Here is a 14,637-nt window from a genome sequence, read left to right as displayed (position 1 = left end):
CAGGATAAGCAGCATGTAAAGACGCCGGTAAGCCACCAGCCATGTGGCAAGGTATAGATTTATAGAAATGGGTTAATTTAAGCTATAAGAACAGTTAGCAAGAAGCCTGCCACAGCCATACAGTTTGTATGCAATATAAGTCTCTGTGTTTACTTGGTTGGGTCTGAGCAGCTGTGGGACTGGCGGGTAACAAAGATTTGTCCTGACTATGGACAAGGCAGGAAAACTATATATATATCCCTGTCTTCATTATATATATAGAGAGAGAGAGACAGAGAGAGGAGAGATCATGCACATCCAAGATACAGCTCAGCTGACTGAGTGCATGCCTAGCATGTATGAAGCCCTGGGGTCAACCTTTAGCTCCATATAGATGTGGTGTGTAGCGGAGCACTGGAGCCCTAACTCCAGCACTCAGGAAGCAGAACATCAGAGGTTCAAGGTCATCCTCAGCTAAGAGAGTTCAAGGCCAGCCTGGCCTATATGAGATCCTAACTCATAAAAAAGTTGGGAGGTTAAAGATATGGCTTAGTAGTTAAGAGCACTTACTGCTCTTATAGAGAATCTAGGTTCTGTCACCAGCATCCAGATGGCAGCTTACAACTGACTAACTCCAGTACCAGGGGTCCAGCATCCCCTCTGACCTGAGGCCCCATACATGCATATTGTACAGATAAAAGCATGTAAGTATGCATGCACCTTAAATAAAAAATACAAGGGGCAGGTGAGATGACTCGGGGGTAAAAGGAGCTTGCTGCATATACCCTGACAACATTGTGGAAGGGGAAAACTGACTCCTGAAAGCTGTCCACACTGTGGCATGCACACACAGACAGACAGACAGACAGACACACAAACACACACACACACACACACACACACACACACACACAAATGCAATTTTAAAGTTTAAGGGAGAGAGCTAGGGAGATGACTCAGTCAGGAAAGTGCTTGCCATGCAAGCGTGAAGGCAAAGTCTGATACCCTAAAAAGCTGGCACACCTGTATCCCCAGCTCTGAGAAAACAGAGACAAAAGTCCTCAGGGTTTGTTGACTAACCAGTCTAACTGAGCCAAAGAGCTCCAGATTCAGTAGGAAATCCTGTCTCAAAAAAATAAAAGGGAGGTGGAGGTGGATAGTGACTGGGAAGACACCTGACAATGACCTCGGGTCTCCACATGCATGAACACACAAGTGCAAACACACACAACAAAAGCTTCTATTGAACACACCAAGTACTGAAACCCCTTTCCTCTGTCAGCCTGCATCTAAAATACCACAGTCCTTCCATCTTCCTCGAAACACTAAGGAATTAGCATTACTCTAAGAAATCCCATGCATAATGTGATCAACAAGCCCACGTGGTCGGATTCCTCTCCAGCACCATCCAGGCTCCACTGCAGGGCCTCGGTGGACTTTTCTCACATCTTCAGCTGTTCCCGCTGGACATGGGCCCATGACACATGCTGTTCTCTCATAACACTATTTTCTTTTCCTAGAAAAAAGGTCACCTCATCCTTCAAACTTGTATAATTTCAAGATTTTATTTTATTTTATTTTTTTATGTTATGTGTATAATTGTTTTGTCTACATGTGTTTTGGTGCACTACATGCATGTTTGGTGCCTTCAAAAGCCAGAACTCCAAATGGTTGTGAGCTGCCATGTGAGTTTGGGGGGGTTGAGCCCAGGTTCTCTGGAAATGCTTTGAAGGGCTGGACCACCTCTCAAGCCCCAGGTGTATAATTTGTTTTATTACTTTATTATGAGTGTGTGTATGATGGAGGACAGAGCACAGCTCTGTGGAGTCGACCAGCTCTCTCCTTTCCCCTTCATGTGGGTTCTAAGTATGAGCCCAGGTCAACAGGGCTTTGTAGCAAGCACCCTTACCCACTAGGCCACCTAACTGACCCTTGTTGAAATCTTTATTTCCACAGGTAAATGTTGTTTAACTTAAGTAGCACAAAATACTTAACAGAATTAACTGCGTCTTGGAATCTAGGTCAACGATGCAGCTCTACCTAAATGTACCAGGCACAGAGTTTGACTCCTAGGGAGCCACAGCTTTCAAGTTCCAAGTCTGCCCTTACTAGCTGTATGATTTTAAGCAAGTCATATAACACTGTGGGCCTTGAGTCCATCTTCTATAAGTGGTGTTATATGCCTAATATGGGGACAGAATAGTTGCCTATGGTGTAGAGGTCAAAATGTTCTTGACTTGGTCAGCTCTCAGTTTATTTTATTTTATCTCAGCACCAAAACTTCTCAACAGCATTTTTAAACTTATTGCCTCATTACTGGAGGAAATTTTGTAAACACTGGGAACTGTATTCATCTCCTACACAGGAGGCATTCAATATTTTTTAATTATTTATTTTTATTTTTATGTGCATTTGTGTTTTGCCTGCATGTATGTCTGTTTGAGGATGTCAAGTCCCCTGGAACTGGAGTTACAGACAGTTGTTACCCGCCATGTGGGTGCTGGGAATTGAACTCAGGTCCTCTGGAAAAATAGCCAGTGCCCTTAACCACTAAGCCATCTTTCCAGCCCACTATTAAAGATTGTTTTACAAAACTATCTAAAAAGGCATACATCCAATATACAATAGCCAAACCTAGTGTGGTGGTGCATACCTATAATGCCAGCACTTGGATAGTGGGAGCAGGAGCCCAAGATCTCCCTCTCCTACATAGCAAATCTGAGGCCAACCTAAGCTGAATAAGAAAACAAGGCTGTCTCAAGAAAACAAACCCTACAAAAGAATAAATATACAAAGTATGGCTCCAAAGTATGGCTTACAAATCATTTCATAAGTAAATATGTCAGTCTTTGCAAAAGCAAACATTGGATGATTACAAGATGATAAAAATTAAAGAACAGAAGCTGTGTGGCAACTCCAAGAACAGCGAGAGCCAGCATTCTGCGGCTGGGTCAGAAACGACCTTCCAGCTCCCACTGCCTAAGTGGACCTGCTTCCATCTCCTTAACAAGAACAAAGTGAGCTGGGCATGGTGGTGCACACACTCAGGAGGCAAAGGGTGGTAGAGCTCTGCGAGTTCAAGACGAGAGAGAGAGAGAGAGAGAGAGAGAGAGAGAGAGAGAGAGAGAGAGAGAGAGAGAGGAGGCAGATCATCTCTGAAATGCTTTCCTACTCAAATTTCAATAACCATAAGCCAAACGTTGTAGAGATTTTCTTTTTAACTCCACCACCCCACCCCCTGGGAGGTAAGGAAGGATTTGAGACAGGTTTCTTCTATGTAACCTAGCCTGGCCTTCAGCTCACAATCCTTCTCTACTGCATGCAGCCTTTCCAATGGTGTGACTACAGGGTGCACAACACTACACATCTGACTTGACAATATACCTCAAGAAAGACAGGGGAGGGAGGCTTACCGTGAACATTCAAACAGCTCTCAAAGGGTTTTCAGGGGATCTTCGTTTTAAGAAATTTGCTCAAGTAACTTAGTAAATCTTCTTTAAAAGTTAGGTAAGTCAATGCTAGCAAATAATGTGGAAGGAGAAAGGAGACTCACACAAACTCCAATCTTTGGGTTAGTGTCACCATGGCACCCTAGGTGAACGGCGGGGAAGTGAAATGTGTTTCTAACCGAGGTAAGCACTGCCTAGAAAGAAAAATAAACCCAGAGGGTGCGTTTCTCACGCCGTGTACAGTGGTGCCATAAACAGGCGTTCGACTCACACCTGTGGACTCTTAACAATTCTGACTTAGCACACTTTTTTTCAAACTTAGTACCAACTCACAGCCCCACAGTGTCCCTTCAAAGTCGCTGCAAAGATAGCAAAAGAGCATGGGAACTGCAGAACTCTTAGAAGTTTCCAGAAAGCTGCGGGAGAAGCCAGCTCCGCCAGACACTGGGATCTCAGCTCCCGCGGAGCGGTTTCTCGCAGTCGGAAAGCCAACCCCGTCCGGAGGAGCTCAGGAAATCTCGGCCCGCTCCTGCTAGTGACCTCGGGCGCAAGCGTCCCCACGGGGAGGCCCATGCCAGAACCAAGTGTGAGCACAGCTGCCTCGGGCGTCCGGCCCGGGGGAGCCGGGATGCGCCGCGGGTGTCGCCTGGGAGCCCGGGGCAGCCAAGCCCACGAAAGCCCTGCGCTGCTCACCTTCAGCGTCCACAGCAGTTGCTGCGGGGGCCGCCGCCAATGCCGCCTGGCCGCGACCTGCGCCACCGTCCCGACCCACAGCCCCGCCATTGTCGACCCAGCAGGCCGGCCCGCCGCTGACCTCTCACCCCTGTCAGGGGGCGGGTAAGGGGAGCGTCCGGGATACGGCCAATCAGGAGCCTCGGATCCTAAGCTCCGCCCCCGGATGAGTGGGTTGAGGAGGGAGCCGGTCCCGCGGCCGAGCAACTCCAGACCCGGCCGGGGAGAACAGGATGCGCGCTAGGACCCGGAGGGAGCCGACCACCGAGCTCTTCCTCCAATGCTGGCAAAGCTGGCTTAGAGCCCACCCTCTGCGGCCGCAGGTCCGCCGCTAGCCAATCGGGTGCACCCTTGCCCCTTTCAATTTCTTGCTGAATTTTTTAAAGCAAATCTCACCTGTGAACACCTCTGTGTCTGGACGGACGCTCAGTTACTTCGCCTGTCCTACGGAATCAATTTGAAAGAGTCACGAAGTCAGGCTGCAGCATGCGGAGAGCCAGAGAGACAAACGCAACAGGCTTGCGGATAGCAGGGAAGCAGCAAGTTCTCAGAGGAGCTGGATCATAAATGGCAAAAGAAGTGAGAGGGCCAGTAGCCTCTCTTGTCTTGGTCCCCATTTTGTAAGGAAGCTCCATGACACCCACCTGAAGCTACAGGTACCAGCATCCCTGGCAACGTGGTGTGGGCTTAGTGTGGCATATGAAATGTAAGGACTGTGCTGTTAAAAGGAAAAGTATGGTGTGGTGGCTCTCTTCCCGTTCCCAGCACTCAGAAGCCTGAGACAAAAGGATCACTGCAAGTTCAAGGTCAGCCTGTAAGGCTTAGCAAGTTCCAGGCACATCATGGGGCTACCGAATGAAGCCCTTTTTCAAATAATAATAATAATAATGAAGATGAAGGAGTGATGTTAGATGTGGTGGTTCAGGCCTGAAAACCCAACGTTTAGGAAGCTGAAGCAGGAGGATCAGGAGTTTAAGACCAGCCTGAGACACATAGTGAGAATGTGTCTGAAAACAAATCCAAAGGGGAGTGGGGCATATGTTCTCTGTGCTCTGTTCTTTCTTTTCTAAATGAAGACATGTTGGTGGATCCTGGAGCAATCATCTAGAACCAGAAGTTAGCCACATCATGAACCTGGAACATAATATGAAGAGCCCAGGTGGCTGACACTGTAGAGCACTCACAGCAGCCTCCTACTGGACTGAGTGCTCTATGAAAATAGCTAACCTTTTTCTTATTTAAATCTCTGGCATTTCGTCTGTCATGGCAGCTTATCGAATTAACTTTTCCTAAGGACATGTGAACAACTGTCACAAATAGGAGTAAAAATCCACCCTAGTTAGGGCACTAATGACAGGCCAAATAATGACTCTAGGTTGCTGGGGTTACCTAGAGCATTGATAACTTAATTGTTGCTTCCCCAAACCAGCAACTGTTCACCATAAAATATCCTCAGGGAGAGACAGAGCCTTCTGAGCCCTACCTACGCTTCACAAGGGAACATTAATAGGCTCTTTCATTAATGGAACATTAATCTTATGAAGTTCTCATCTAGATAATCACAGATGTTCTGATTTCAAAATGGCAACCACCATGTTATGGCCAGAGGACAGTGTTTCACAACACAACTAAAACTGTATTCTAACCAGTTCATCATTAAGTCTCCAGAAGTAAGGCACTGCCATGATGAAGCCTGAAACGCATGACAACTTAAAGAAAGAACCCCAACAACGAACCAGGAAGCTAAGGGCTCTTTAAGGCCACTGCATGCTTTTGGTAAAATCATCACTTTCAATATCACAGACAGTACTGATGACACTGTCACTGATGGAATGCACAATTCTAAGGCCTGCGTTTGGTTCCTGGGACCCACAACATGAAAGGAGAGCGCCATTGCCACAAATTCTGACCTCCACGTGCATGGCATGGGAAATGTGTACCCACACATGTAAACACATGTAAACACACACACACACACACACACACACACACACACACACACACACACAGAAATGTTTCTATCTGAAGAGTAAAAGTAGTGCACTGAAGAAAAATGATAATATCCAGTTGTATTTTCATTTATATTTTTGTGTATGAGTGTTTTGTCTGCATGAATGTATGTGCACCACATTTGCCTGATGCCTGTCGAGGTCAAATGGCATCAGATCCTTAGAACTGGAGTTACAGACAACTATGAGCCACCATGTAGGTACTGGGAATTAAACCTGGGTCCTCTGAAAAAAGCAGCCAATGCTCTTAACTGTTGAGCCATCTCTCTGGATCTGATAAAATCCAATTGTACACAACACCTTGCAAGCTCCCTTCTAAACACCCCATGAAATACCTGTCACACTCTCAACTTTGTCCCTGAAAAACAACCATAGTCAATTCTTGCAGCTTTCAGTAGTCACGCTTTATGTTACAGGACCTTTTCACTCTGGCCACAACATACTAAATAAGAATATGAACCCAACTATTACAGCAATTTGAAAAATTCTCAGATATGCTTGAAAGTCCCCAACCTCACCCTCAGATTTCTGTCCACAATTATTTTCATGGAAGCAAAGGGAAAATACTTAATGACCACTGTTCTTAAGACTGGCATATCTAGACACTCTAACGCCTGTGTACACTGGGAAAACAAGCAACACAGTAAATACTGTTCATTAGTTTGGAAGCTACTTGTTTGTTCTTACTAATGGGAGTAGATTAAGGATAAACTTAACTCTTTATGTCCCAAAAGATTAAATAGCTACAAAATGTAAGTTCTGTTTCAGATAAAATACTATGCAGTGAATACTCCCAAAGGTAGTCTGAATGTGTCTTTCAAGCTTTGGACTCTGTGAGATAACACTTGGCTTTAGGCTCTATGCTAGATAAGACAGTTGATAAAGGTGAACATTTAGCTAGCCCCAGAGCAGGAACAATGAATCTCAGCAGTGTGAGTCCAGACCTTGGGTAATCCACTGTGCTAAAAACCCCTCTACACCCATGGCTTCAACTGTAGCTTTTAATATTCTTAAAAAGGATTTATTTATTTTTATTTTATGTATGAGTGTTTTGCCTACATGTGTGACCATGATATACATACAGTGCCTAAGGAGGCCAGGAGAGGGTGCAGGTCCTCTGGAACTGGAGTTACAGACAATTGTTAGCTGCCCAATGGGTGCCGGGAACTAAACCCGAGTCCTCTAGAACAGCCAGCTTTTTACCACTGAGCCATTTTCCAGCCCTGTTGTTGTCTCCTGGAGGCCTGCTTCTTTCTGAAAGGAAATGGAGGGGGAGTGGATTTGGAAAAAAGGAGAGATCAGAGGAGCTGGGAGGAGTGGAGAGAGGGGAAAATGTGGTGGGATGTATTGTATGAGAGCAGAATCTATTTTCAATTAATATATATTTAATTCAATCACTTTAGCTGGGCATGGTTGGGCACATATTTAATCCCGGTTCTTAGGAAACAGAAGCAAGAGACTCCTTACTTCCAGGCAAGAGTGAGCTCAATAATAATAACTAATAATACTAATTAATTGTATCACCTTCTTCATCCCCAGTTGATAAATCTACAACACAACTCCTGTACTAAGGCTCGGAGAACATCAAGGAAGAGAAGGCAGAAGGACTGGAAGAGCCAGAGGACCAGGACACCTTCTACGAGGATGTCTCCTGGAAATAAATGTCCGGGAAGCTTTGCCAGTGAGACCTCAACAATATAGCTGTCTAAACAAGACCTGGAAAAGAAGGACACCAATAGACACGCTAACACGAAAGACGAGGAACTACAGGAAATTAAGGATGCTGAGAATGGGAGAAATGTTCTTCTCTAGAGATGAGCATCCTATAATTACACAATGCCAAGTGGTCAGCCCTGAAGTCATATACATACACCTAACACTAGACGGCTAAGCAGGTTGTATTATATATTTATGTATGTGCGTGCATGCACATACACACACACACACACACACACACACACACACACACACACACAAGCATGTGCCAATTAAAGGAAAAAGACCTGAAATTTGAGAGGGAGTCGGAGAGAGAGGACATGGGAGGGACTGGAGGGAACAAAGGGAAGGGGAAAATGGTGTGGTTATATCTTAAATTTTAAATAAATTTAAAAACAAAAATAATTTATCACCTAAAAAGAAAAAAATGCAGGTTTGAGTAGAGATATATTCCAATTAATGAAGATTATTGACAGCCACATAATATATTATTCTATTTTTCTCTGCTTGCATATTTTATAGTATTGATACAATCTAGATGAAAATTATGCCCTACTTAGCCAAAGCCAAATAAATAATCAATAGCATCTGTGAGCTAAATACCTTTACACAACCCTGGGGACAAATATTCAGACAAATATCAGGTGGATGTGGTGGCCCAGCTCTACTCAGAGCACCCTGGGGGAAGGGATGGGAGCACCCCAGAGCAAACTAGCAATCCAGAAAAATTGCAAGCTACCTGTTCAGTGAGAGATCCTGCCTTAAAATATAAGAATAGAAAGAGAGATTTGCCATATAACCCAAGCTGGTCTCAAACTCACTGAGATCTTCCTGCTACAGCCTCCTGAATGCTGGGATTTAAAACATGTAGCACCATAACCCACTTAGAAACATAAACGTGTGTGTGTGTGTGTGTGTGTGTGTGTGTGTGTGTGTGTGTGTGTGTGTGTGTTTGTGTGTCTGCAGGTCTGTGTCTATGTGTCTGTGTGTTTCTGTGTGTGTAGGCCAAAAAACAACTTTGGTGATATTTTATTTGTACTGAAATGTGATTTTATTTGTATGTTAATAAAGTTGCCTGGGGGTCAGAGCTAATAGCAAGCCATAGCAGAAGTCTGGCAGTGGTAGCACATGCCCTTAATCCCAATCAAATGAAAGGCAGATCTCTGTGTGTTCAAGGATACCACCAGCATGGAGACACACGCCTTTAATCTCAATACCAACCATAGAAGACCTGGAGGTCCATATAGATGGGCATTGAAGAGGAGGTCATGTGGTTGGGTTTACAACCAATGAGAAGGCAGAATAGAAAGTCAATAAAAAGGACAAACACACAGGAAGTAGGTCTCTTGCGGAGAGGTAGGACAGCAGCAGCAGTGAAGGGTAAGGTTTTTAATCTCAGCTCTTAGCTATTGTTCTGACCTCTTGGCTTTCATCTCTGTATTTGGCTCTGTGTCTCTTATTTAACAAGACGGTTACATCTACAAACAACCAAGGATGCCCTTCCTTCTCAGGAATTGTCTGTCTTGGTTTTTTTTGTTTGTTTGTTTTGTTTTGTTTTGTTTTGTTTGTTTGTTTTAGGGGCTTTTTTTTTTTAGGCAGGGTCTTTCATTTAGAATTGTATTTTTTTTTTTTCTTACTTATAAATGCCTGGCCTTAGCTTGGCTTGTTTCTTTTTTTTTTTTTTTTTTGTGATATATATTTTTTATTTTACAATACTATTCAGTTCTACATATCAGCCATGGGTTCCCCTATTCTCCCCCCTCCCACGTCCTCCCCTTACCCCCAGCCCACCCTCCATTCCCATCTCCTCCAGGACAAGTCCTCCCCCGAGGACTGTGATCGACTTGGTAGACTCAGTCCAGGGAGGTCCAGTCCCTTCCTCCCAGACTGAGCCAAGTGTCCCTGCATAAGTTCCTGGTTTCAAACAGGCAACTCATGGAATGAGCACAGGACTTGGTCCCACTGCCTAAATGCCTCCCAAACTGATCAAGCCAATCAACTGTCTCACCTATTCAGAGGGCCTGATCCAGCTGGGAGCCCCTCAGTCTTTGGTTCATAGTTCATGTGTTTCCATTCATTTGGCTATTGTTTTTTTCAATAATTGAGTAAAACTGAAATTTATTATATGCCACAGTCGTCCTACGGACCTCCATGCTATATATATAGCCTCTATGGTTCTATGGGTTGTGGTCTGATTGTTCATTTTATATCTAGAATCCACCAATGAGTGAGTACATACCATAACTGTCTTTCTGGGTTTGGGTTACCTCACTCAGGATGATATTTTCTAGTTCCATCCATTTGCCTGCAAATTTCATGCTTTCATTGTTTTTCTCTGCTGAGTAGTACTCCATTGTGTATATGTACCACATTTTTTTCATCCATTCTTCCGTTGATGGGCATCTAGGTTGTTTCCAGGTTCTGGCTATTACAAATAGTGCTGCTATGAACATAGCTGAGCATGTATCTTTATGGTATGTATCAGCATTCTTTGGGTATATGCCCAAGAGTGGGATGGCTGGGTCTTGAGGTAGTTTGATTCCTAATTTTCTGAGAAGAACTGTATTTTTTATTAAGAATAAACACAATGGTGGCATATGCCTTTGATCCCAGCACTTGGGAGGCAGAGGCAGATGGATCTCTGTGAGTTCAAGGCCAGCCTGGTCTACAGAGCAAGTTCTAGGGCAGCCAAAAGCTACACAGAGAAACCCTGTTTCAGAAAACAAAAAGAAAAAAGAATAAGCACTAAGGGAAGGGAAGATGACTTGGAGGTTAAGAGCAGTTACTGCCCTTTCAGGGGATCTTAACTTGGTTCTCAGCACCCACATTGGCTCACAATCACCCATAACTCCAGCTTCAAAGGATCTAAGACCACCTTCTGACCTCATCAAGCACCTGATATGTATGTGGTACATGTACACGCATGAAGGCAAAGCACTCATACACATAAATAAGTCTTAAAAAAAGTTTTTGAAAAAGAATTTGCACTAAAAGCCAGATGTGGTAGCTCTATCTATAATCTTAGCACTTTAGAAGCTGAGGCAGGAAGATTGCAGTGAATTTGAGGAGAGTGAAGTGATTACTTTTATTCTTCTATTATTAAATAAAACTCAGGAGTCAGATATGGGGGTGAAAACCTAATAGATCCACAGAGCAACAGAGAACTGATCAGCTGACCCTGCCATTCCACCTTCCCAGATCAATAAGATCGCTGATCTTTTTAACTTCCCTGCTGTGTCTTCTATCTTGATCTGGGTCCAGCAAAACCCCTTTGGTTCATTCTGGTCAGCCAATCACCAACTCCACCCTCTGATTCAAGGTTTAACTTTGTTGGCAGTCTCAGAGTGGCCCTGCAAACAAGTCTCCTGTAACAGGAGAGCCTAGATTACATAGTGAGTTCTAATCTATCAATAGAAAACAAAGTGAGACCCTGTCTCAGAATAAAAAGAAAGTTTACACTAGATAGGTACAACTGGAGTCTGTAATGATTAATTCTATGGATTAATCTCACTGGAATAAGGGGTGGCAAGATGGCTGGTAAAATATTATTCCTAGGTGTGTCTGCAAGGGTGTCTGCAGAGGTTGAGTCAGGAGCCTAAGAAAGGAGCAGCCTCCTCAGTGCAGCACCACCATTCAACACCCGAGAACCAGAACAGAATTCAAGAGGGACAAAGAGGCAGATTCCCTGACTGCTTAGCTGGGAGCTCTGTCTTGGACATCAGTGTTGCTGGTTCTCTGGCTTTGAGACTGAGACTTTCAGGCCTTTGAACATGCCTTGCTTCTTAACTCGCAGAGTGCAGGAAGTGGGATATCTGTCCTCCATCAGGGTAAGGATCAGTTCTCATAGTAAACCTCCTCCTACGTGTACATGCATCTCTCCCATTGGTTGTGTCCATAGCACTCTCATACAGAACCTGAAAGACCGCAGACAGGGATCATCTTAGTCACTATCCTATTGCTGTGAAAAGACACCATGACCAAGACAGATTTAAAAGAAAGCTTTTAAGTGGGGGCTTGCTTACAGTTTCAGAGAGTTAGTCCATATTCATCATGGCAGGAAGCATGGTGGCAAGCAAGCATGCAGGGCACTGAAGCAGTAGCTGAGAGCTTACATCCTGATTTGAAGGCAGCAGGTAGAGAGAGCAAAATCAGGCCTGACATGGGCTTTTGAAACCTCAAAGCCCACCCCTAGTGACACACTTCCTCCAACAAGGCCACATCTCCTAATCTTTCCTAAACAGTCCACCTACTGAAAACCAGACACTCAAATATATGAGCCTATGGGGACCATTCTCATTCAGACCACCACAGTTATCTACACAGACCTAAATCTCTATGTAAACTATGTTTCAAGTTACTTCTAAATACTTAGACCAAAAGGGACAGAAACAGAAATTTATATTGCTATACCTCAAGCTCTAGTTCACACACTGGCATCTATCTTCATGATGTCTTCCCATCCATTCGCTGCCAAGTACTGGGTGTGTGTCAAGACTTGTGCCTCATATTTCACCTTCAAGATCTCATCTTATCCACACTAACAATTACTCAAGAGATGGTTTGTTGTCCTCATTTTTTTTTTAGGTGAGGAAACTTGTTGAGTAGCCAAAGAACTGTCTTAAAGTTCCAAAGCTGAGCCAGAATGCCAATCCAACTACCTGACTCCTCATGTCGTGATTTTTATATCCTCTTCTGCACTTAGAAAAGTCATAATCTGGGAATTAAAGAGAAACACATTTGCCCAGGGTGGAAAAGGTAAACCCCAAGCCTCCTGGTTATCTGTCTGTGAAGCCAGACAGAGAGATGACCAGCCAGAAAATCAGCACTAAATATGGCAAGTCAAGTATAAGGTAACCAAGTGCCCCTGTTTAAGCACAGAAAGTTCAACATCTCCATAAAATTAACAAACCACATCTGTAAAAAACGGTAAGTAAATACAAAGGGCTGGGGATGTAGTTCAGGTAGTAGAGCGTTTGCCTAATATTCGAGGTCCTGCTTGATGCCCAACACTGTAGAACCTGGATGTGGAGGTCTGTGGTTATAATCCCAGCACTTGGAATTTGGAGGCAAGGAGAGTCAAGAGTTTAATGCTATCTTTGCCTACACAGCAGGTTCAAGGCCAGCCTGGACTTGATGAGATCTTATCTCAAATACATAAATAAATGAATAACCCAAACAAATAAGAAAGGCTTTTTAAATTTTGCTTGTTTGCTTTCCTCTCAGTTCCTGGGTCCCCAAAACTACCACACCTTCAGGGACTGACTAGAAAGCTCTTGAGATAGCACAGAGTTGTGCTCACAGCCATGACTTAGAACAGTGATGTAAAGTGCAGTCTGGAGTGGCCCATGGGCAGCTTCCTTAGTATGCTCTCTCCTCCATGTGAGTCTGCTCAAGCTATCCAAACTCTTCAGGATAGGGTGGCTTACACAACAGACATCCACACCTCACAGCTATGGAGGGTAAAAGGCAAAGGATCAAGGTGCCAGGTTATTGGGCTCTGGGCAAGAGCTCTATTCCTGGATTGCAGATGACAGCTTTGTGAGTGTCCTCACATGGCCTTCCGTGGTCTGTGTATATGACAAGACAGACAGCACAAGGTTACCTTTCTACCCATCTCTTATTTGTTTGTTTCGGCTTTTTTGAGGCAGGTCTCACTATGTAGCCCAAGCAGGCCTGAAGCACATTGCACAGACAGGTTAGCCCTGAACTCACAGCGGTCTTCTTGCCTTGACCTTCCCAGTGTTCGGAATTTAGGCATTAGGCGATATGACCCTGTTCCTGCCATCTTTTCTCATACAGATATTAGAACCATCTGATCAGGGGTCCACTTTTATGATTTCTTTTTACGTGAAATGCTTCTCTTTTTATTTTAATTTACTTTATTTTATTGGTTTTTCAATAAATAAAATAGGATCCCTCTATTTAGCCCTAGCTGTCCTAGAACTCTCTATGTAGACTAGGCTGGCATAAAACTCAGAGATTTGCCTGCTTCTGTCTCCCAAGTGCTGGGATTAAAGGTATGTAAAACCACAGTGGGCTTTGGATTAACTTTTTTTTTTTTTTTGAGCTGAGGATCGAACCCAGGGTCATGTGCTTGGTAGGCAAGCACTCTACCACTGAGCTAAATCCCCTTTTTTAAAAGCAATTTTCTTAGGGTTACTATTGCTGTGATGAAGCACCATGACCAAAAAGCAAGCTGGGGAAGAAAGGGTTTATTTGGTTTACATTTCCATTATCATTGTTCATCATTTAAGGAAATCAGGACAGGAACTCAAACAGGGCAGGATCCTGGAAGCAGGAGCTGATGCAGAGACCATGGAGGGGTGCTGCTTACTGGCCTGCTTCCTATGGCTTGCTCGGCCTGCTTTCTTATAGAAGTCAAGACCACCAGCCCAAGGTGGCACCACCCACAATGGACTGGGCCTTTCCCATCAATCACTAATTTAAAAAATGCCCTACCAGCTTGCCTGCAGCCCAATCTTATGAAGGCAATGTTTTAACTGAGGTTCCCTCTTTTCAGATGACTTTATCTTGTGTCAATCTGACATAAAACGATCCAGCACAATTGACCCCTTGTCAACTTGACACACAAACACATCATGGCTAAGCCACAACCTTCCCTTTCTCATTCATCTCAAAGATACCACATTAAAAAATTTAATAATCCCAAAGCCTTTAGGTTGTGGAATATTAGTTTAAGATGTGTTACATTTGTTTATGCTGTGGAATAGTTGTTTAATGATGCAAAGATT

The 14,637-nt window shown here is 44.0% G+C and overlaps 1 protein-coding gene across 2 annotated transcripts in view; it reads right to left on the bottom strand.

Moving 5' to 3' along the window:
* The window catches only part of Pcca (propionyl-CoA carboxylase subunit alpha), a 370,367-nt gene extending 366,089 nt beyond the window's left edge, over window positions 1–4,278 (bottom strand). For both annotated transcript variants that reach the window (XM_042285330.2, XM_006978778.4), the window contains exon 1: window positions 4,122–4,278. In XM_042285330.2, coding sequence (XP_042141264.1) covers window positions 4,122–4,211 — 90 coding nt within the window. In that variant the 5' untranslated portion in view covers window positions 4,212–4,278. The remainder of the gene's footprint in view (window positions 1–4,121) is intronic.
* Between the last annotated feature and the right edge of the window lie 10,359 nt (window positions 4,279–14,637).

This window comes from Peromyscus maniculatus, chromosome 9 (assembly GCF_049852395.1).
Source record: "Peromyscus maniculatus bairdii isolate BWxNUB_F1_BW_parent chromosome 9, HU_Pman_BW_mat_3.1, whole genome shotgun sequence".
Classification (NCBI taxonomy): domain Eukaryota; kingdom Metazoa; phylum Chordata; class Mammalia; order Rodentia; family Cricetidae; genus Peromyscus; species Peromyscus maniculatus.
The sequence above is the reverse complement of the archived record's forward strand: the minus strand, read 5'-3'. Positions and strand labels throughout refer to the sequence as shown.